General features: G+C 44.7%; 2 protein-coding genes across 3 annotated transcripts in view; one reads left to right on the forward strand and one right to left on the reverse strand.

Annotated features, from left to right (window-relative positions):
* Positions 1–6,996, reverse strand: part of MRAS (muscle RAS oncogene homolog) — a 64,304-nt gene extending 57,308 nt beyond the window's left edge. Inside the window, exon 1 of one of the 2 annotated variants that reach the window (XM_066244623.1) lies at positions 6,802–6,996. The gene's annotated coding sequence lies outside the window, so the exon portion shown is untranslated. Of the gene's footprint in view, positions 1–6,397; positions 6,759–6,801 lie in introns of those variants that run through there. The other variant, XM_066244622.1, reaches the window with a different exon arrangement.
* The window catches only part of NME9 (NME/NM23 family member 9), a 115,407-nt gene that overhangs the window by 70,848 nt on the left and 19,696 nt on the right, over positions 1–24,863 (forward strand). The window contains exon 2 of the mRNA XM_066244315.1: positions 21,946–21,982. Within this exon, the coding sequence (XP_066100412.1) occupies positions 21,950–21,982 (33 nt within the window). The 5' untranslated portion in view covers positions 21,946–21,949. The remainder of the gene's footprint in view (positions 1–21,945; positions 21,983–24,863) is intronic.

Genomic DNA, 24,863 nt, shown 5'->3' on the forward strand with positions numbered 1-24,863 from the left:
GCAGCCTGCTTAGTTTGGGGATACCTGGCATTGTCCCTGGTGGGCATGCCAGATGGATCCCGGTGGGGAGCATGCGGGAGTCTGTCTGCCTCCCCTCCCCCCCCTGCCCCCCTTGCTTCTCACTTTGAAAAAATACAAAAAAAAAATAGAAAGAAAAGAAAAAGAAAGGTTCTATGTTGTATTGTAGTCTTCCTTCCTTTAAAGTAGTTCCATACTTCAGAATAGAAAATGTATTTTGTTAGAGATCATTTAAGATGAGCTACTCAATAAATCGTTGTCATCCAATTATATAAAGAAAATCATGTTTATTTTCTCTCTTTTCCAAATATATACATCCACCATTTAAATGACAGTTCAGTTTGGGCAGCTGCGACTAAATTATACTTGGCAGTCTGGCCTGAGCCCACAAGGGTCAAGGCAGGTGTTTTCTGAGGGTGAATCAACTTTTCTGAAAAAGGTGAAATCCATAAATGTATACTCCCCCGACTGCCCCATGATTTCTCCCCAATATGGTCAGAGGCAGCAAAAGGCTCTAAACCTCAACAGACAACCAGGTGGCATTTTCATTGAAGTAGCTGGGGATATTAGCTAAGGAAAGTCAACACATGGAAACTCAGGACCAAGGCTGCGGAAGCCCACTGCAGGCTGCGGACAGGCCCACACTGAAGATGAGGGGATGTTTAAGTCCTGCACTGTTACGGAAAGGATCCAGCTAGTAATGGGTACATGGGGTTTGTTATGTTATCCCTTATATTTTTCCTTTTTAATTTTTTTTCTTTTTTTTTTTTTTGTATTTTTCTGGAGCTGGAAACGGGGAGAGACAGTCAGACAGACTCCCGCATGCGCCCGACCGGGATCCACCCGGCACGCCCACCAGGGGGCGATGCTCTGCCCACCAGGGGGCGATGCTCTGCCCCTCCGGGGCATCGCTCTTTTGCGACCAGAGCCAGTCCAGCACCTGGGGCAGAGGCCAAGGAGCCATCCCCAGCACCCAGGCCATCCTTGCTCCAATGGAGCCTCGCTGCGGGAGGGAAAGAGAGAGACAGAGAGGAAGGAGAGGGGGAGGGGTGGAGAAGCAGATGGGCGCCTCTCTGTATGCCCTGGCCGGGAATCGAACCTGGGACTTCCGCACGCCAAGCCGACACTCTACCACTGAGCCAACCGGCCAGGGCCTTTCCTTTTTAATTTTTAAAAATCAAAAATATACTGAGCACAGAAATAAGTTAGGGGTTCGTGGTGACTATAAGATTAGTGAGTCAGGGAAAACCACTGTCACCTAGGCTCTCTCTCTGCCTCTCTGTGCCCACCAGCAGCTTCTGCCTGCGGTGGCTTCTGCTGCCGCCTCAGGTCTTTGCACACGGGCCACTCCATCCCCTCTCCTCATGAGGCCTTTGCTCCACTGCAGCACTGACAGTCTATGGTCAGGCCCCCACAGGACATGTCCCATGAGCAGCAGGAGAGATCACGTGTCATTTTTGGTCCTCCAGCTCTCGAGTGTGCAGTGACAGAAGGAGCGTGTGCTTGGTCTGAGCTTGGTCAAGCTCCTTCCAGGCTCTGCTGCTCTCAGGAAAGGACTGGGGGTGGCCTGCTTAACCTCCTTGAGCCTCAGTTTCCGCATCTGTAAAAGGCTGACAGTGAAATTGAGCGGACACAAAAGGGCTGTCTCTAAACCATGCCATTTGAGGAGCAGTGAAGAAAGCAGCTACCTGTGCCGGAGAAAAGCATAACTGTGAAAGGTTCACGGGGGACAGGCCCAGTGGGGCAGCTTAGGGAGAAAGGAAAGACCTTGGCAAGGAGGAAAGAATCCCCAAATGTCATGTACTGACCTGAGGGGCAGCAGTTCCTCACCTCTCTAAGGATCCAGCGGAAGCCCCCCAGGCTCCATGGGAAGGACCCTCTGTTGAAAGTTTCCCAGCCTTTATTTTATACAAGGGGTCACTGAAAAATCTTTCTTTAGCCTTAGTCCAAGCTAAATATCCATTTACAAAATATATATTTTATGCAATGCCTGTATTATTTTAATAATGAGTATAAACAAGTATATAATAAAAGCTGATGTGACGTACCTAAAATCATCACCCTCACCACTATGAGAAATAGGCTCCACTGGGTCTGAATCCAGTCTACAGAGGCTTCAGGAGCCCCATCTGGGGCTATGATTCTGTTATCTGAAGGTTGCTTGAAGGCTGATAATGCTCTTCATTTTTATAACCCTTTCTGGTTTCCCAAGCATGTTCTCATCTGTGTATTTCATCTAATCCCCATGACAACCCTGAGGGCTCAGCAGAGAAGTCACAGATGGTGCCAGAGCCCTGGCAGCACAGGACCCACCCAAGGCCCTATAGATAGTCAGAGAGGACCGGAACCAGAGCACAGAGCTCCTAGCTCTCCTCCTCCTCCCTCCTTCATGCCATACTCTGCATAGCCAAATCCTTGCCTGGTGCTCTCCAAAATCTCATTAGCAATACAACCCAGATGTAAATTTAGATAGACAGATGCCAGGATACCTTGATGAGAATATGCCCCTCTGAGACCCAGAATGTCACCTGAGCAAGCAGTAATGACCCACATTGTCTTTTGGCCATTGGCCATCAGCAGGCCCCACCTAGTAAAGCTACTAAGAATACTAAAGGACAATGAATACTAAAGAACATCACTACTCTATGACCCAATAAAGGACATGGCTGCAGAAAGTCACCTTGGATCACGTGATGGGTAAAAAGGGCCTATGAGCTCAGTGGTGGGGGCCAGGCCAAGAAGGGCCAAGGGGTGGAGTCTCTGAGAATAGGCAGGACAGTCTCATCACAGGCAGCAGGGATGCTACCAGAAGACTGGAAATGGGCACTAAGGAATGCATGGCAGTCACCAACGGTGCAACCCTGGCCTGTCTGAAGCATGAGGTGGCGGAAGCAGTGCCCTCTTGGTCAGAGCTCCACAAGGCAGATCCACTGGCTCACTGCATGGACTTCAGCTCAGGCTGAGAACTGAAAACAGTCCCATTCTGTTTTCATTCTTTACACTGTCTCTATGTGACACTACCACGAAGGCATGCTGACCTGGTGGGAAGGCAGAGTGACACGGTGAGTCCTAGGTAAACAGTAGTAAAAGAACATGGCTTAGACCAGGAGATCTAACTGGGACCCAGGACTTGTTTTCAGAGATCCGTGAATCCCCTGAATTGTATGCCCAACTTCATACATCCAAGCAACTTGTCTCTAGGCCAGGGGTCTCAAACTCGCGGCCCACAGGCCACACGCAGCCCGCCAAACAATTTTGTGTGGCCCGCAGACTAATCCACAAAGTTCAAAATATTTTGGATAAAATTAAGTAAGCCTAGGGGCCTACTTGTATTTTTCATTTCTCTAGCATCCTAGCTAGATATTAGCTTAGTTAACAGCAGTTGTGATGCGAACTACAGTTTCTGGTCGTTTTGTGACACTGAGTAAACTGCATGTACGATTGTGCTTGTTGTACTGATTTTTTTTTGTTTTCAACTGCAGTGAGAAAAGTGTTGCGTAACAGTTGCCTTTTGTAGACCTAGTGCGGCCCCGCTGAACGGCTGTGATCTTGCTCTGCGGCCCACATGCTGAGTTGAGTTTGAGACCCCTGCTCTAGGCTTCTCACTGGCATAGTCAAGAGGCTGTGACCCAAGAAGGCAAAGTCTACTGCTCTTCACATCAGACCCTCAGTCTTCTTGGCTGCCTGTCCCATGCAAGAACTTGCTAGAAGTGGCACTAATATCCCATCCCTGTGTAGAGAGACCTCACATGAGCTGAGAGCATCATCGGGAAATCTAAACTCTGCTTCATCCACTATTACTTGGGTTTTGCTATTTGCAGCCAAACACACCCCCACTGATCCAGTACCATAAGGCCTAGTGGCATCACCCACGACTATGAGGGTTGGCAGGCCTGAGTCCACAACAAAATTCCTCTCAAAGCTGGAATTCTCTGCTCAGCCTCTAGAGAGTGGGTACCTTCCAGATGCCCCAGAGCACAAGGCGCTCCCCCAGCTCCTTCCTTTTTCTCATCCCCAAAGGTCACTGTACCTTATAGCCAGCCAGATGCACATGCTGGGCCTGGCAGGTACAGAATTTCTGAAACTCAATGCATGCCCTCTGGACACTTGAGAACATTCCAGCTTTGCACAAGAATATGTTCCCACTTAGTTCACATGAATATGGTTTGTATAAATGACACAATGCTCATGAGCAGGTATGTTTTCAATCATTTGCAAGTAGGCACAGTCCATTTGGGGGCATTTCATGGGTAGAATAATGATTACACCAGATGTGAAATATAAACCGGAGGTCGCATTTCTCTGAGAATTCACTCAATCTAGTTGGCTGGTCAACATGTGATTCTGACTGATGTTAGGCCAGTCACCCCAGAAGCTAATTCAGTTCATCAGAGCTCAGCAGTCCCCCCTGGTTTCAGAATCGCTCAAGCTCAGGAACCAACCACAAGGATGACTACCCTGTCACTTTATAAGCAGCTCAGATAAGTGAAAGCATGAAATATCTGTGGTTATACCTACTACAAAAATGTCTTATGTAGACAAAAACATGCGTTGTGGAAAAGTACAAACTGCCTTATGCAGGAGCAAAGCTGGCAACTCTGGAAGACTGTCAATTGCCTCACCAGGGTTCAGCAGAGAGGAGAGCCTCAATCCGCCCCTCCCCCTTCTCCATAAAGAAAAGTTGAGGCTGCTGGGGGAGGAGGGGCAATTTCCAACAGAGCATGGTTTTTACTCAACACCTCCTCCTCCCCAGAAAGAGGCTGGCAGACCCTGCAGCCTTGAAAACCCCAGAGCAGCCAAGCCCCATGCCTCCTGCCCTGGGAGAAAGAGTACAAGTACACCATAAACCACAGACAGAAGCTAACTGGCTGCTGGGCAGTGAGAACAGACCCGAAGGGTGAAAACCACGCCTGAAACATTTTCAACCCCAATCATCAGGGACATGTGATTTACAGGAAATTGGAGACTGACCAAATGTTAGCCAGCTCAAGTTTCCTACCTCAGAAGAGGAGCAGGAGAAACTCTAAGAACTGTCTCAGTGAAAGTGCTTTGTTCACAGCAAAGACACTGACACGTGCCAGTTATTAATACTAACAGCTCACCACCCCACACTTCAACCTACCAGAGAATGCCAAGAGAGCAAAAGCATAACACTGACTGCACATGGAGCCTTCAAGCCCAAGACAGCAGACCCTCACTAAAGGGGCCTGAACAGCTGTAGGGTCTAGCATGATCTCTAGATAGGCTCTTGGGTTCTTTATTGACCCTTTTAGCCCCAGTTCACCACCTGCATATGGGGATAATAATATAACCTTTCTGTAGGAAAGCTTGTCAAATGGTGAAGCCTGCACATCCATCATCTGGTCCATGAAAGCCTCATTGGCTGCTGTTATTTCAGTAGAACTTCAGGGTTTTTCAAGTCAGATTTCCTCATTACTCATTACCCCTGCTGCCAGGGAAGTCACTCTTTGAGGCCACAATTGGGAGCCTTGTCAGTCACCCTCTCTGGTCAGGTCCAGGGTGGAGGTGAGTCCTGGAGATGCAAGAACCATTCTAGTCCATGATGGGAAGAGGGGCAAGCCCAGAGCTCTGTGGTCAGGGCCACCTTTCCGGACTCGGCTTTATTCCCCAGCCAGCACTGTCCTCGGTCCCAGCCACAGCATCTAACTGGGAGTCCAGTTAGACTGGTAGGCATCGACTCCTCTAGGAGGCCTTCCCTGACCTTCCACACTGTCTGCTCCCAGAACCCCTGAGCTTCCTTGATCCCAGGACCGACCACGCTGGGCTGTCCCTGGGTTTGCGCCTTTTATCTTCTCCGCGAAGTAGCAGCTGGCACTATGCCCTACACACACACGGTGGGCGCCCCGGCCGGGTTTGGTCAATGAATGAGCCCAGCCCTAGTTGTGGCCAGAGCCCCAAGCGCAGTGAAGGGTTGTTTATGAAGAAGGCTGCTTTTTGTTATTCAGCTGAATTTGACAACTCCACCCGCGGATCTTTGAGCTCGTTAACGCCATTTTAAAAGGAGAGAAAACGTCCCCCAACCCCCGCCCTAGCCCCGCTGCCCACCTCCTTGGCGGGTTCTCACCAGGGCACACAAGGAACCCAAGAGTGGTTATCTTAACAGAGGTTCTTTGGGAGGTGGGCAGGCCATCAGTAGTGGCCGATTTCTCAATCGCACACCGTTATTTGGGAGATTGCGGTGGGGGCCAGAGGCCACTCCCCGCCAGTCCCAGAGCGCATTCAGCTAGAAAAGCGCGGCCGAGCCGGGGGCGGCCACACCTCCGGCGCCGGAACAAAGCGCCAGCCCCGGCTAGGGGCCTCGCAGCCAGGCCCCCTCCCCTTTCTGCCCCTTGTGTCTCCGGCTGCCCCGACCACTCACCGCACGATCCAGCCCGGGCTGGACTCTGGCCCTCAGGTCGCCTCCTCCATGCTCTAGCCGGACTGATGGCTCCTGGCCCGCCGGCCCGCCGGCCGCTCTGGCCCGTCCCCACCCGGGCGCCTCCTTAAAGCGACCGCGCAGTTCGCGCGCGCCCGAAGCGCCTGCTGCGCGGCGCATTCCTTATATTGCAACAGCGCTTGCTAAAAATAGAGCGCTGCGGGGCGCAGGGGGAGCCGGGCCCTAAGCTGCGACCCCGCCACTCCGGCCTGCACCCCGGCGCCGGGACGCGCGGCCGGTGGAGGGCCAGCTACCCGCTCTGGGTACCCCGGCCTCCGCAGCTCGTGTGAGCCCGGCCACGTAACCCATCCGGCGCCTCTGCCTCCCCCGCGGTCCCGTGCACTTACCCGAGTCCGACCTTAGACGCCGCAAAGCTGGCTTTAAGGTGGACGCAGAATGGGAATTCGTCCGGGCCCCTTTAAGAGCCTCTGCGGTCCAACCTTTAAATCTCTGCTGGGCCCCGCCAACTTCTGAGCTTCCCAGACCTAAGCGATCCCGGATCGCCACCTTAACCGCTTTCTCTTCAAGTCCTGGGACGTGTGTCTTTCTAGATCCTGCCTCCAGGGTCGCTTTTCCAGGCTCTGCACCATTCCTGGACCCAAAGTTCGTTCAGATGGATGCGACAGGGACAGGCAACATTCACGCTCCTTTTCATTGTTTCAGTTCCGCTATCTACTCCATGAGCGTCCTTTCTCCCTCTTTTAAAAATAAAGATACAATTCATATACCATAAAATTCCACATTTTAAAGTATTAAATTTAGTGGTTTTTAGTGTATTCACAAAGGCATGCAACCTTGACCATTATCGATTTTGAGAACATTTTCATACCCCTCCCAAAAAAAACTACCTATTTGCAGTCACGTCTCCTTCCCACCTTCCCCCACCCCTGGAAACTGCTAACTTACGTTCTGGATTTGCCTGTTCAGGACATTTTATATAAATGGAATCATACAACGTGGTATTTTGTGACCAGCTTCTTACACTTTGCACAATGTTTTCAAGGTTTATCTATGTTGCAGCATGTAGGGGCACTTCATCCCTTTTCATGACCAAATACTACTCCATTGCATCTGTATACCACATTTTGTTTATCCACTCATCAGCTGATGGACATTTAGATTGTTTGTGCTTTTGGGGTATTATGAATATAGCCTCTTATTAGTGAATACACTAATAAGATTCCTGATGCTTGTGGCTTCTCTCACATGCACCCCCTCTTGCTCACTGGGGCCAGAAGAGCAGCTTTCAATCAATCCTGGCCAAACTTCTCCAAAAAGGTGTCCCTACTCAACTAATGTGTTTGTTTCTGATCCTTTCTCTTTCTTCCCCATGGCTCCACTTCTGTTTAAAGTCCAGTGACCTCTACACAGTTTGGCCTGCAACTCATAGGATAAAATAGATTTCCACTGCAAACCAGAATACACTCATACACATACTAGTGAGACAAAAATTTTATGAAACAGTACTTATCTTGGCAAAGTATAATGCACTCTGATCCATTCTAAAATTATCTATTATTAAATCTATTCTAAAATAAATTTAGTGATATATTTTACTAAAAATATGCTAGCAAGACCTACTAACTTGATTTCGTGGGTTGTGACCTGCAGTCTGAAAAACACTGATCTGTATTTCAACACCCCAGAGCCTCAAGGTAGTGACATTACAGTGGAAATTCATCAAGAAAGAAAAGTCAACTCAAGATTTTGAAAGACGCCTGACCGGGCGGTGGCGCAGTGGATAGAACGTTGGACTGGGATGCGGAAGACCCAGGTTCGAGACCCTGAGGTCACCAGCTTGAGCACGGACTCATCTGGTTTGAGCAAAAGCTCACCAGCCTGAGCCCAAGGTCGCTGGCTCCAGCAAGGGGTTACTCGGTCTGCTGAAGGCCCACCGTCAAGGCATGTATGAGAAAGCAATCAATGAACAATTAAGGTGTCGCAACGAAAAACTAATGATTGATGCTTCTCATCTCTCTGTTCCTGTCTGTCTGTCCCTGTCTATCCCTCTCCCTGACTCTCTCTCTGTAAAAAAAAAAAAAAAAAAAGATTTTGAAAGACATGCTAAAGACACTAAATAGTTTGAAAAGAAAAGAGTTTTGATTTTCAGAAGTGCAGAAAATTTTCTCTTCTAGGCAGGCTGTAGTAGGTTGTGGCAGTCCAGGGCTCCTCCTACTACAATGAAATGAAGTGAGGCTCTCCAGCTGTTCCCTCTTCTCTCCCCCAGGACATCTGCCAGTTTGGGGTTCTAGCTAATGATCAAGCTTTGCCCAGACCAAAGACCTATAATGAAGGAAAGAGAAATCAGCAAAGCTTTTAGTGGCCACATGGTACTAGAATGACAAATTGGAATATAGGTGGCTTTAAAACACAACCAATTTTCTCCACATGACATTTGCTGAGTTCTAGGCCTGAGAATTCTTCTAATAAGCATAGTGAAATCTTCCAAAGTTCTAGCATGCTTAAAAAACACAGGCTCCCCCAAGAAGAAAGGGCCTGCCTCAAACACAAGGCCAGCTCCTCCCTGATATTGGCCAGGTTTTTAATCTCCATGGGGACAGAGCCAGGAAAGCTGGATTGGGAGTCTCTCAAGGGCCAAGTTGAATCTTCACTCTACCTCATGGCTGAAGAGACAGACAGAAGCCAGAAGGTTCTCAATAACTCCACATGTGAAGAATAGGAGTAAAGCAGGGACAGACTGTCTTGCAAAAAATTGAAATTTAGCCCCAAGCTAGCTTAATTCTTCACTAGGTTGAGATAATCATCCCTCACCCTCATCTGCTTAACAAAAGAAAAAAGAAACTTTGGGAAATTACATCATCTGAAGTCTCTATACCTCCTATATACAATGTTTGCATATAGTAAAACAAAAAAAACTAAGCAGGTGAACAAAAATATAATTGATAAGCAAGAGAAAAAGTAGACAATAAAAGCAGATACACAGATAATTCAGATGTTGGAGTTAGTAGACAAGACTACTACTACAAGTGATGGTAGAGGAACTAGAACTCTCATTCATTGCTGGTAGAAGCATAAAATGGTATATCTACAGCAATTTGGACAAGGAAATTTTAATGTCAAGAATTATTCAGTATAAGAGGGAACTACCTACTAAGGGAAAAGATAACTCTAAAGAATATAATTAAAGCAGATATAGTGAGCATTCACTAGAGCTAAGGCAGAGCACCGAAGGAACAAACCTGTATGAAGTCCTAACCCTCACCTTCTACCACCCACCTAAGATCCGTACTTTAAGGAGCCAGTACAACCATGGCTCTCTGGATGAAGTTCACTGAAGTTCCATGAAGAGGAAATTCACTGGAATTCCGCTTGGGCACTGACGGAAGTCTTCCATGGAAAGATGCCATATTGTGGAAGCTGCTGAAAAATTTCTTGCAGGAGTGATGCATTGGAAAGTCAACCTCTGGGGTGCTGGAGCTCATCAAAAAGGTGAGCTGTGCGTTTCTGTGTGGCACATGTGAAGGAACCATGTGCTTCAGAACAAGCACATGAGAACCAGGAGAGGAAGCCTTTCTCCTGCAGTGGCAGCCAGGGCTCTCTCCTAACAAAGCTGAAGATAATGCCAGATGACAAAGGAGAAATGCTTGCATGGGCCAGCTCCATTAACACAGAGCAGCAGGTAATTAAGGTTGGGTTTGGAAATAAGAAGAAATAAATTAATAACTAGCACAACTGGCTCTGAAAAACTGCTAAGTAGAATCGACAGAAGCTAAATAAATATACACACCTACCTTCTGACTCAACATTTCTCCTTCTAGGTATATGCCTAAGAGAAATTAGCAAGTGTGTTCACCAAAACACATTTATAAGAATATTTATAGCAGCTTTAGTCATAATAATCTAGAACTGGAGACAATCTAAGTGTTTATTAACTGAAGAATGAATAAACAAATTTTGGTTTATTTATACAATGAAAACTATACTGCAATTAGAAAGCCCAGCGGTCATACGAAATGACCGCTGTTCTAGATATTATAAATTGTAATTAAAATGATTTGTGCAAAGGTGTCTGCTAATTCAAACTGAATTACCCAGGGCAGGTGGCGAGGATACCCCTTTGCTTAGTGCCCCACGGGGTTTCCCCCTTCTACTTGCTTAATTGCTTAATGTAGAGTGCAATGAAGGAAACCACTGGCGGTACATTTCTTAAGAGCCACCGCTAGCTCAATAAATAAAGGTGATTTAAATAATAAAATGTTAATTCACATGTCAAAGATCTCTTTGTACACAACATTTCTTGTGTAGATCTTTCCATCATTTTTAAGCTTGTCTTGCAGAGGACCATCAATTATTTTTAATTTTACATACGTTCTTTCACGAACTCTTGAACAGGCAACATAAAGTTGACCGTGTCCAAATGCAGGCTCAGGTAAAAAATTTTCTCTGCTCAGTGGTTTCTTTTTGTTGAGAAAGCCATTTTTGTGCAGCTTTAGCTCCTTTTCTCTCCTCTTCAGTACTGTATTTTCTAGAGGCATTCTTAAAAGAAATTACGTTAAGACATAGTTTTTATGTAAAACAGATGATTGCCAATGCAAACAAATGTTCACCTTCCCCCTGACCCGCTCAATTTGCATTCAACCATGGCAACTTCACCCCATTGGCTAATACAGTTATGCAAGCAACCAATAAGCTATTGGCGACAAACAGACACTTAAGCCGCATATAATAAAGATAACTGATAATGAAGTACCAATACATAAACAACACAAATGAATCTCACAGACATTATATTGAAGGAAGGTTGCCAGATGTGAAAGACAACCTATATGAAATCCAGTAAAAAGTAAAACTAATTGATGGTGATAGAAATCAGAAAAATGGTTATCTCTTGGGTAGGGAAGAATGATAACCAAAAGAAGTGGAAAAGAAGTACTTGGAAATGTTTTTATCTCTTTTTTTTTTTTTTTTTTGTATTTTTCTAAAGTTGGAAACGAGGAGGCAGTCAGACAGACTCCCGCATGCACCCACCCGGGATCCATCCGGCACGCCCATCAGGGGGTGATGCTTTGCCCATCTGGGGCATTGCTCTGTTGCAACCAGAGCCATTCTAGCGCCTGAGGCAGAGGTCACAGAGCCATTCTCAGTGCCCAGGCCAACTTTGTTCCAGTGGAGCCTTGGCTGCAGGAGGGGAAGACAGAGACAGAGAGTAAGGAGAGGGGGAGGGGTGGAGAAGCAGATGGGTGCTTCTCCTGTGTGCCCTGGCTGGGAATTGAACCCAGAATTCCTGCACACCCGGCCGACGCTCTACCACTGAGCCAACCGGCCAGGGCCAAATGTTTTTATCTTGATCTGGGTGGTGGTTAAATGAATACACACAGATGTGAAAATATATCAAGGTATGCATTAATGATTAGCACACTTTACACATTTCATTGCATGTGTTATTATACTCAAAAATTCAAACTATCCCCATCTACATTAATATGTTAAATAAAATAAAGGAAAAACATAGATAAAATAGATGAAAGGAGAGAAAATGTCACCAGACAAGTGGAATCCACAAATAAAGTAAAATGAACATTCTAGAACTTATAAAAGATATAATAACTGAAGATAGGAAATCACTAGATAAGTGTAATAGCAGATTGAACATAGCTAAACACAGGATTAATGAACTATAAGACAAATTAGGAATACATTAAAACTAAAGCACAGAAAAAAGATCATAGAAAAAGTGATAATAGTATAAAAGACTGTTTTATACAACTGTTTAACATTCATATCGCATCACTGGAGTTCCAGAAGGAAAAGAGAGAGAGTGGGACAGAAACTATATTCTTAGATATAATGGCAGAAAAATTTCCAAAACTGGTGAAAGACGTAAATTCATAGATTCAAGGAACTTGGTGAATTCCAAAAAGGGTAAGCACAAAGAAAACAACATGCAGACGCATCATATTAAACTACTAAACACAGGGTCAAAAATAATTTTTAAGGATCAGACATCTTTCTTCATTGAAAAAACTCTTTTGAACACCTGGAGCTGATAAGAAGCAGAGCTTGGCCAAGAGCCATTCCCTAGCATACGAAAATGTGACCAGGCCTCTCCACAGGAGACACCCTCAATGACATTCTGCAACACAGAGCCTGAAAGCAACATCCTGAGCTTTTCTTCTTGATAATTACCCAGGCCCAGCTTGCAAAAGCAGTGAGAGAGTGATTGTCACTTATAGCTTCATGTTTTCACGAGTCTTAGTATTTGAAATATTGTATTAACAAATCAGAGAAAGAAAAATTTCCTGGATTTTGAGCCTAAATGTAGGACTTGCGCATTTCAATTTAGCCCAATTTTGTGAAATACAATAGCATCATCCTGTTGAAAAATAAGACAGATACCAATTTTCAAATCCCTAATGGTAATTTAAAACATTATGTTTACATTAAAACAAATATGGATATATGGCATATAGTTTTCCAAAATGTATACAAATCTTTGAGATAAATATTAGCAATGTCAGAGAATTCAGAAGGCCATTTAGCATCAAGCCTTCAATTTGGGGGACAGTCATTCAGGAAGCTTCTGGGGACTCACTGGAGGAGTAGAGTCTTTCGTAATGAGATCATTGTAAGTTGACTGGGATCCAGATCAAATAGGTGGTCAAGGAGTTGTGGTATAATGGGAGATTCAAAGGGAAATAGGTCTTTCTCTCCAATTTCCCAGAGTAACCTAAATTATCTAGGGGCAAAGCTCGTTACCCCTCTAGAGGTATCAGGAGCTGTGAGAGTCTGAGATTTCATCCTACTTGCTAGCTAACAAGTTATCTTCCCATAGTTTTATAGATACTCCCCAAAGGTACAAAACTCAAATGTTCAAGATGAAGGATAGGTTATTATAGCAACAGTGGTAGCCAGGGTATTAGCATTTTTGCATAGGTTTCTTGAACCTCAGTTCCCGTAGGACAATGTGAAGAGGGCCATGTACACGTACACATGCAATTGGTAGTGTCATAGAAGAACCCTGAGCTTTGGGAAACCAAAGCTTTTAGACGAAGAGGGAGACATTGTCTCTATTTTTCAAAGCTTAAGCAAACCTGCCCTTTATTTTAAAGGATACTATTTCTATCTTTCAAGGCTGTTCACCTTATAAACATAACTGATAGTTAGGAATAAAGGTAGTTAGTGCCTCTGCTTGCAAATGTGCAGAAACATGAGAAATTGTCATCAGATGACTCTACACTGTGCAGAATGTCTCCTTGCCATCTCTTCTAACCTCTCAATAAGCCTGAGTGGTGGGTGCACAGGGTTCACCAGTTCCTACTCATGATGGAAACCTGAGGCAGGTGTCTATAGAAAGTAGCTGGGGCGCCTGCCTCACATGGGCTAATAATACAGATCAACAGTTTGATGGGAACTCTCAGTGACTTCTACAACACAAAGAAAATGCAACACAGACCAATGCAAGTTGGTAGGCTCAGAGAGATGGGCTGCTCCAGTTTGTGGCTCACTAGTTTGTATTTGCAAAGCCAGACTCACAACCAACAACAACAACAATAGAAAAAAAAACTACTAGAACTAACAGGTAAGTTTAGCAAGGTCTCAAAATACAAAGTCAATATACAAAAATAGTGTATTTCTATGTACTGGCAGCACATGATTGGAAATAAAGTAAAAACACAGAGGCAATTTCACTAATAATAGCATTAATAAACAAAACACAAATGACTTGCAACAATTACAAAACATTTCTAAATGAAAGAATAAATAAATGAAAAGATATGCCACATTCACAGATTGGAAGACTCAATCTTACTAAAATGTCAGTTCTTCCCAAGTTAACCTTTAGGTTCAATGCAATCTTAATCAAATTCCCAAGATTAAAAAATACTAACAGGTTAATTCTGAACTTATTATAGGAAAGTCAACAGACTTAGAATAGTCAAAGTCATCTTGAAAAAGAAAAAGACTTAGATTACCTGATTTTAAGATGTATTATGTCTTAGCTTAATTGCTACAACAAAATATGGTAAACTGACTTATCAACAATAGAAATTTATTTCTCACAGTTCTGGAGACTGGAAGTCAGAGTCATGGTGCCAACATAGACTGATTCTGGAGAAGGTACTCTTGCCGGTTGCAGAAAGTTGACTTCTCCCTGTGTCCTTACATGGCAGAAAGAGAGCTAGCTAGCCCTCTGAGCTCTTCTTATAAGGGCACTAATCCCATTCATGAGGGTTTCACCCTCACGACCTAAGACCTCCCAAGGGCTCCAACTCCAAATACTATCACATTGGAATTAGGAGTCCAACATGAAATTTGAGGGGACACACACATTCAGTCCATAACTATGTAACTATGTATAGTAACCAAGTCAGTGAAGTACTAGCATTAGGATAGATAAATAGTGGAATAAACTAGAGAGTCTGAAGGAAACTCACACTTATAATCAATTAATATTTAACAAAAATGCAAAAGCAATTCACTTGAGTCAAGTCTTTTTAACAAATGCTGCTTCATAACCAGAAAGCCATATGGAAAAAAAAAAAAAAGGAACTTGACCCCTATCTCACATCCCACACAAAAATTAACTTGACACAGTGGTACACCCATACTGTAGAACATGCAGCAATAAAAAGGAACAACTTGAAACCATGTCAACACAATAAATTAAAATTAAAAAAAATAAAAAGGAATAAAATATTGATATATGCAATAACTTAGGTGAATCTCCAGGGAATTATGCTGAGAGAAGAAAAGCCAACCCCAAAAGGTGATATACTGTGTGATATGATTTATATATCATTTTTTTAACAACAAAACTTAAGAAATAGAGGACAGAATAGTGGTTGCCAGAGTCTCCAGTCCCCTGAGCATCAGCTAGCTGCTCACCACTGGCAGGCAGGACACCATAGACAAGTGTCACAGAGGGTGACACCTGGCTCACTGTTCCTGCAAGGCACCTGAGCCGTCACCACCATCTCTTCCCTCTGCTGTCCCCCTGCTGGCTCCCAGGTGGCCTCTACTCTCTTCCTGCACTCAGCCCTGCTGGAAAATCCAGGGCAGAGGCCACCCTTCCTTTTCTCTAGGGCTGAAAGGCAGGCTTGAGGCTCCTCTTCCCCCTCTGCCTCCACCCCCCAGGACTGCCTGGTGCTCAGTGCTGCCTGTATCTCCTGTTTTGAAAAACCTACCTCGGCCTATCTATCTGCAGTGAGGGACTGACTGGTCCAGCTCATCCTTCCAGAACTATCCCATCCAAGCCTGACTTGCAAAACCAGGCTAAGATCCTGGCGGCCCAATTGCTGAGGAAATCAGAACCCACTAGAACACGACAGTCTGAGAAACACTGGGCACATCCCCCACTTGGATAATAGCTAGATGCACACAGGATAACGACACGTGACCTCGAGGGGGTTCTCCAAGACTCCAAGGCACCCAGTTTCTTGCAAGGAACCTCGGTATGGCTGCCTAGGAAGCTGTGCCCTCCCCCAGGGCACAGGCTCCAGTGCTGGCGGGAGTGGGAACCCACCTTCCAGGGACAGAGCATGAAGAGGCAGCCAGGAAGCAAGGAAGATAGAAGGGCCAGCTCCCACACATGGAGTTTGGGGCAGACACCATGAGGTGAGTGAGTGAGTACATATGTAAGAGACAAAAACAAAAACACATTAGGAGGGAGAGATGAAAGCATTCTTCCTAAAAACAAAGTACGAAAGTAAAATAAAGACTACTAAGAACAAAAAGAAAAGAAAAAATGTTCCTGGTGTCAAATTTGGATCACAGCGGGTTTCCCTTGAGTAAACCACCACCTTGTGGCAATGAATATGGCTTGCAGGAGAAAGAATAAGATTTTGTGTTTCCAGTCTTTTAGACTCCAAAATAATGTAAGTAGTAGCCTTTAATGTTGGAAGTTTTTGCATGAAACAAAGCAAAAGTAACCACAAAAAGGACCTCCCTTAAAGCAGATCTAATTAAACCAGATGTCTTTGACATCTGACATTTGGGCAAAGCAATTGAATCACTGATCCATATCATAAAATACAGGGGATCCTTGGGTTGTGACACAGTTCCATTCTTACCTGAATGGACGTAACCTGAATTTTGGTGTAAGTCGAAACACACCCTAGCCTGAGTCACTTACTTATCTTAATACATAATCTAGGACATAAAAACACAACACAACTAAGCCACAGAAAAAGGAAAAGGACATAAGTATACTGTCCTGTACACTGTACTATAGTAACAGAAAAAAATGACAAAAAATGAGTGTAAAAAAAATTTCTTACCTTTATTCCTGTGGTTGGCTTACACACTGGAAGGGGCATTGCAAGGTGGGAGAGAGTGACCTATTGGGAGGAGGAAGCTGGAGAGGCAGGAGAACCTGCAGAAGGTGCTGGAGATACTGGGTCAGGTGAATCAGGATTGCCTAAGGAACATGCAGGAGACGCTGGAGATGATTCTACCTGTACCACAGGTATTCCATGTCTAGAAGCAGCTGATGTAGAGGGTACAGGATCTGTTGCAGGCCTCTCTACCTTCTTAAAGAATTGTTCCAGGGTAGTCTAGAAGATTGATGACTTCTTCTCTTCCAAAATCTGCCAAACTGCCAAACTGCCAAACTAGTTGGCCCACATAGTCTGTAAGTATGATGCTAATGCCATAAGCCGAAACACTCACATCACAACTTTTTCAAGTTTTTATGGGAGTGAGCATAGAAAACACAAAACATCATATGTAGAGACTGTCAGAACCCAAGGAGACCCTGTATGTAAAAGATGGAGATTTCATTAAATTGAGATTTAAAAGGTGGAGTGACTCATTTGGGGAAAATTTAAAGAGGTTCTATATTGTCCAAACTGTACACTTTTGAAAGTAAAAAGTATTAATAATTGCATGGGAAAACAGGTATAAATTGGGGTGTCCCAGGCAAACCGGGGACACATGGCTTCCCTAAATTTGTTTCTGTTGTTTAGTCTGGCAAAGATGTGGCTACATTTTATAGTAGAGACCATGTGGTGAAAAATCTAACCCTTTCAACAAGGATACAAAGTTTCTATCTTTCAGTGTACTAGCAGGAGGAATTTAGTATCTGGTTTAAATTTTTTATTTGGGGAACTAAGTTCCAAAGGGAGATTTCAAACCATTTAAGAGCTTGAGTAACCACCATTTTGTGGTAACAAACACCCCTTGCATCCAGTAGACCCACTTTGCAATGCTGGGTCTTACCAGACAGACGTCATTGTACGAGTGTGTCACAGTCTGATTATTTGTTGACCTATTGAAGGACATCTTGATTACTTCCAATTTTTGGTGATTATGAATAAAGCTTCTATAAACATTTTCACGCAGATTTTTGTGTACACATAAGTTTTCCAATTAACTGAGTAAAGATGACCACTGAACCATATGGTAAGACTATGTTTAACTTTGTAAGAAAGTGCCAAACTGTCTTCCAAAGTGGCTGTACCATTTTGCATTCCCACCAGTGATAAATGAGAGTGCCTGCTGTATCTTTTTCTTTTCTTTTCCTTTTTTGTATTTTTCTGAAGCTAGAAAGAGGGAGAGACAGTCAGACAGACTCCCGCATGCGCCGGACCGGGATCCACCCGGCACGCCCACCAGGGGGCGATGCTCTGCCGCGACCAGAGCCACTCTAGCGCCTGGGGCAGAGGCCAAGGAGCCATCCCCAGCGCCCCGGCCATCTTTGCTCCAATGGAGCCTCAGCTGAGGTAGGGGAAAAGAGAGACAGAGAGGAAGGAGAGGGGGAGGGGTGGAGAAGCAGATGGGCGCTTCTCCTGTGTGCCCTGACCGGGAATTGAACCCGGGACCTCTGCACGCCAGGCCGATGCTCTACCACTGAGCCAACCGGCCAGGGCTTGCCTGCTGTATCTTAACCAGCATTTAACATAGTTAGTTTTTGGAATAGTAGACATTCTAATAGGTATGCAGAAATATCTCATTATTGTTTTTATTTGTAATTTCTTAATGACAAATGAGGTTAATCATCTTTTTCATTTACTTTACATCTGTGTATCTTCTTTGATGAAGTATCTGTTCAGATCTTTTGACCATTCTTAACTTGGGTTGTTTGTTTTTTTATTGTTGAGTTTTGTGTATTTTGGATAGATGTCTTTTATTAGATATGTGTCCTGCAAATATTTGTTCCTAGTCTGTGGCTTGTCTTTTCATTGTCTTAAGTCTTTTGCAGAGCATGAGTTTTTAATTTTAATAAAGTCCATCTTATGATTTTTTCTTTCATATATCATGCTTTTGGTTTTGTGTTTAAAAAGTCATTGCCAAACCCAAGGATCACCTAGATTTTCTCCTATTTCTTTCCCTTGAACTTTTATACTCTGGCATTTTATATTTTTGTCTATGATCCATTTTGAAACTATTTTTGTGATAAGCATAGAGTCTGTGTTCAGATTTTTTTTTTTTTTTTTGCAAATAGATATCCAATTATTTCAACACTATTTTTTTTTTTAGACAATTAAATTTAATGGTGACATTGGTCAACCAGAGTACACAGATTTAGAGAAAACATCTCCACATCATTTGACAGTCAATTATGCTGTATACCCGTCACCCAAAGTCAAATCATCCTCTGTCACCCTATCTTTGTTTCTCTTTATGCCCCTCCCCCTCATTTAGCACTATTTTTTAGAAGACTTCACTTTCATTAGTACAGGTATGTTTCTGGACTCTCTGTTCTGTACCGTTGACCTATGTATCTAGTCTTTCACTAAGATCATGCTGTCTTGCTTATTGTAGCTTTATGCTAAGTCTTGAAGTCTGGTAGTGTGAGCTTTCCAACTTCGTTATCCTTCTTCAGTATTATGTTGGCTATTCTGCATCTCTTACCTTCCCATATAAACTCTAGAATTTGTCTGTTGATTTCCACAAAATAGCTTGCTGAGATTTGGCTGAAATTGTGTTTCATTTATAATCACAATGGGAAGAATTGACATATTAACAATATTGATTCTTCCCATCCACAAACATGGAATATCTCGCCCCTTATTTAAATCTTTTTGGTTTCTTTCATCAGGCTGTTGTTGATTTCTAGTTTAGTTCTATTGTAGAGAACATACTCTGTATTATTTTTATTATTTTAAATTTGTTAAGGTATGTTTTATGACCTAAAATGTGGTCTATCTTGGTAGATGTTCCATATGAACTTGAGAAGAATCTGTACTCTGCTGTTGTTGGAAGTATTGCTTAAATGTCAATTAGATCAAGTTTATTGATGTTCAGTTCAACTATATCCTTGCTCATTTTCTGCCTGCTGGATTTATTCAGTACTAAAAAAGTGGTGTGAAGTCTTCAGTTATAAATAGTGGGTTTATCTAGTTTTCATTGCAGTTTTATTATGTTTTGCCTCATGAGTTTTTTGGGTCCCCCCCCCCAAGCTGGAAACAGGGAGGCAGTCAGACAGACTCCTGCATGCGCCCAACTGGGATCCACCCGGCATGTCCACCAGGGGGCGATGCTCTGCCCATCTTGGGGCGTGGCTCTGTCGCAATCAGAGCCATTCTAGCGCCTGAGGCAGAGGCCACAGAGCCATCCTCAGCGCCCGGGCAAACTTTGCTCCAGTGGAGCCTTGGGTGCGGAAGGGGAAGAGAGATACAGAGAGGAAGGAGAGGGGGAGGGGTGGAGAAGCAGATGGGCGCCTCTCCTGTATGCCCTGGTCGGGAATCGAACCCGGGACTCCCACACGCCAGGCTGACGCACTACCACTGAGCGAACCGGCCAGGGCTGCCTCATGAGTTTTTTTTTGGGGGGGGGAGGGGGTTTGTTTTTTTTCGAAGCTGGAAACGGGGATAGACAGACAGACTCCCGCATGCGCCTGACCGGGATCCACCCGGCACGCCCACCAGGGAGCAACGCTCTGCCCTTCCGGGGCGTTGCTCTGTCACGACCAGAGCCACTCTAGCGCCTGAGGCAGAGGCCAGGGAGCCATCCCCAGCGCCCGGGGCCATCCTTGCTCCAATGGAGCCTCGCTGCAGGAGGGGAAGAGAGAGACAGAGAGGAAGGAGAGGGGGAGGGGTGGAGAAGCAGATGGGCACTTCTCCTGTGTGCCCTGGCCGGGAATCGAACCCGGGACTTCTGCACGCCAGGCCGATGCTCTACCACTGAGCCAACTGGCCAGGGCCTTGCCTCATGAGTTTTGATGCTCTGTTAAGTGCATACACATTAAGTATTCTTCCATCTTCCTGGAGAACTGACCTCTTTAATATTATGTAACACCTTCTCTTCATCCGATACATTTCCTGCTTTGCCTGAATTAATATGGCTATTCCAGCCTTCTCCACTCCTTTATCTGTGTCTCTATATTTAAAGTGAATTTCTTACAGACAAGACACAGTTGGTACTAGTTGTTGGTACTAGTTTTTATTCACTGACAATCTTTTTTTCCCCAATGTTTGTAACTGTTTTCTATTTGTTCCACTTGACTTTCACACCTAATTTTGAATTTGTAGTTCTCTCTTTTTTTTTTAGATTTTATTTATTAATTTTTAGAGGAGAGCAAAGGCAGGGGGAGATGGGGGAGAAGCTGGAAGCATCAATTCTTAGTAGTTGCTTCCTATATGTGCCTTGACCAGGCAAGCCCAGGGTTTGAAACCGCCAACCTCAGCATTCCAGGTCCATGCTTTATCCACTGTGCCACCACAAGTAAGGCTGTATTCTCTGTCTTAATGGGAACCCCTTAAAAACTGAAGCCACCTGGCTTGGCATGCATTAAATAACAGAAAAAAAAAAAAGGCTGCATACCAGCCCTGGTGGATAGGAATGACGTAGGAATTCAGAGACGCAACTGTGTAATAGCTAGGTGCACCAAGTCTCTGCTTGGTGGGTCCAAATCCCCTAGATACAAACACTAATGAGAGTGGTCCATTAGTCCAATTCTGTTAGCAGTGGCGGGGGCTCCCTCGGGCCTGTCCGCTGGGCCCAGTGTGGGCGTGGCTTACATGTACACGTGTTTATTACCTATTGACGCGGCTTTGTGCTGTGTTGCTATGACGACCGTGGCTGAGTCGCTGAAGACTGGGTTGGAAACTGCACTTTGAAGACTGTGTACTCGTGGAGAGATCCAGAGTCGTTCGTGGTGGTTCAACTTCTCAGGAATACATTTAACAGTAGGAATAGTTAGTGTTGTGTGGCCTTTTTTCCCCGGAATTCTTGGCAGGCTCTCTGATGCTATCGTCTGGCACCCCCACTCAGGCCTCTGAGCACGCCCTTGGGTGGGCTTCATGGCTTGGGTTTCAGAAGCCGCAGTAAACCCCCGCCCCTCCCCACAACCCTCATCCTGTCAAGCCACCAGTCCCGCGGGCTGCTGGCTCCGCTTCCATTGTAAGGTGTTTATTTTATGTCAGTGCATTTATTTGCTGCTACTTATATTTACCTTAAAGGGAACCTGGTGAGAGGTAGTGAGGGTTGGGGGCTTTGTCTAAAGTAGGCTTGCTGATCTACTGTAGCGGTTAAGAAGCTGCGGAAGGGGCAGGCCCAGGCCAGCTGTAACAGGGCTTCTGTCTTTGCAGAGCCATGGGTAGCAAGAGGAAGGAAGTCACCCTGCAGGTAAGTCTCCAGTGGCGCTTTCAGCACTTGGTTGGAGTTGGAGGATGAGGATGGGTGGAACTGGAAGTGCAATATAAAAATGATACTCTGTTTGCCAGCAATATATGACAGACGGTGTTCTCAAACTTATAGATTTTGGACTCCCAGTTTGACAATTTTTGTGCACTTAAATACAAACAAACATAGCATTGAGTTTATGCTCTTTATGCTTATAGTACATATTGCAGCCTTGAAATCCAAACATGAATTAAAATAAAATTACAAAACCAAGAAAATATTGATCAATATAATTCGATGTGACGTATTTTTTGTTGAAATATAATTGCAACTTGCTGCAAGAATATGATATAGATTCTTTTGAGTTTGGGCATACCTCTGTGACTATGTGCACTCTGACGGCTGAGCTATTCAATTATTTGCTTATTCAAAAAGTATGTTTTGATATTTTATGTGCTGTGCATTAGTCATATAAAGTGTCTCACTTAATTTGTGCCTAGGACAAGTGAATCCATAAACCAGCGTGTCTGTTCTTCTTCCCTGGGCCTGGACAATAAGTTGTGGGTGATTCTAAGGTGATGGCAAAAACATGCAAACATGACCTGGGTAATTGGGAGGGAGGGCTTTGTCATATGGAGATCATCTGTATGATCTGTGATATGGGTACATTTTAAAGCAAACTTTAAAATGTCTCATACAGAGCTCCGCCCATCAGGATAAATGCCCAGGCTACAGGCACCCCCTGGAGAGTAGAGAGGCAGGGTAACTTCCCTTTCTTTGTTTTCAGTGACCTCCAGCACTTTGTAGGTGAATTTCAAAAGCCGGGTAATCTAAGTACTTCATTGGGTAGGGTGGTGTGACCCAGGGAAGAGCTTTGGATTGGAAGCCTGAGGACCTGATGTAGCTCTTGACTCTTAGCCAACTCTGAGATATTAGATAAATCACATAATTGCCTATCTGTAAAATGAGGACGTTGGGGAAATTATCCCTTAGGGCCTTCCTGCCTTAACGTTCTAATAGTCTCGAGTTATGAAACTTACCATCTGTGTATATTCTCTCTGTAAATAAATTTTAAGCATCTCATCCTAGCACTTAACGCTACACAAATGATTTCCTTAGCCGCTCTGTGCTTCTTCTATATCCTCTGTGTAAACAGGGGTGGGGTAGGGTGGGGTGGGGGAAGATATCCATACCTGCAAAGAGAGTTCTTGTGAAAAATTTCTAGACACTTGCAGGTTGGTTTGAATGCTGTCTGTGGTGGCGCTAAGATTTTTGCCTCATCTGATTATCTTTTCATGTATCTAGAGCAGGGATAGTCAACCTTTTTATACCTACCGCCCACTTTTGTATACCTGTTAGTAGTAAAATTTTCTAACCGCCCACCAGTTCCACAGTAGTGGTGATTTATAAAGTAGGAAAGTAACTTTACTTTATAAAATTTATAAAGCAGAGTTACAGCAAGTTAAAGCATATAATAATAATTACTTACCAAGTACTTTATGTCAGATTTTCACTAAGTTTGGCAGAATAAATCTTTATAAAACAGTTTACTATAGTTAATTTTTTTTTTTTCATTTTTCTGAAGCTGGAAACAGGGAAAGACAGTCAGACAGACTCCCACATGCGCCCGACCAGGATCCACCCGGCATGCCCACCATGGGGCGACGCTCTGCCCACCAGGGGGCGATGCTCTGTCCATCCTGGGCGTCGCCATGTTGCGACCAGAGCCACTCTAGCGCCTGGGGCAGAGGCCACAGAGCCATCCCCAGCGCCTGGGCCATCTTTGCTCCAATGGAGCCTTGGCTGCGGGAGGGGAAGAGAGAGACAGAGAGGAAAGCGCGGCAGAGGGGTGGAGAAGCAAATGGGCGCTTCTCCTGTGTGCCCTGGCCGGGAATCGAACCCGGGTCCTCTGCACGCTAGGCCGACGCTCTACCGCTGAGCCAACCGGCCAGGGCTAGTTAAATTTTTTATTTATACTTTGGTTACTCTGCTACCACCCACCATGAAAGCTGGAACGCCCACCAGTGGGCAGTAGGGACCAGGTTGACTACCACTGATCCCGATATCCCCTTTGAGGCTAATAACATTTTTTAGAGATGTTTTTCATGTGTTTCCCCAGAGCTCTTGAGTTGAATGCAGTACTCTAAGTACTACATCCGCTAAGGGAGGAGGGAGAGAGAGTGTGCACTGAGGCATCAGTGTAAGCATTGCCTCTCTACCAGGTCAGCCCCTTGAAGCAAGGATCTAAGGCAGGGGTCTCAAACTCGCGGCCCGCCGAACAATTTTGTGCAGCCCGCAGACTAATCCACGAAGTTCAAAATATTTTGGATAAAATTAAGTAAGCCTAGGGGCCTACTTGTATTTTTCATTTCTCTAGCATCCTAGCTAGATATTAGCTTAGTTAACAGCAGTTGTGATGCGAACTACAGTTTCTGGTCGTTTTGTGACACTGAGTAAACTGCATGTACAATTGTGCTTGTTGTACTGATTTTTTTTGTTTTCAACTGCAGTGAGAAAAGTGTTGCGTAACAGTTGCCTTTTGTAGACCTAGTGCGGCCCGCCGTATGGCTGTGATCTTGCTCTGCGGCCCACATGCTGAGTTGAGTTTGAGACCCCTGCTCTAAGGTCTGCCAACTCACATACCCTGTTCTCTCTCTGGGTAAGACTATTTAGGGTTGCTTTTGTGACTGACGGGACATCCAGAAACAATGTAACCAAAAGGTACCACACTCCCCATTTGATCCCTACCAAATGTAGGGTTTGGTGGATGTTTCCCCATACTGTTCTGCTCCTGCCCTGCTCCTTGGAGGGAGATTCTTCAACTGTCCAAAGGGTCTGGGCTGCACTCCATCACAGGAGTTCTCCATAGAGAATTGCCATTGAC

This window comes from Saccopteryx bilineata, chromosome 10 (genome assembly GCF_036850765.1).
Source record: "Saccopteryx bilineata isolate mSacBil1 chromosome 10, mSacBil1_pri_phased_curated, whole genome shotgun sequence".
Lineage (NCBI taxonomy): Eukaryota > Metazoa > Chordata > Mammalia > Chiroptera > Emballonuridae > Saccopteryx > Saccopteryx bilineata.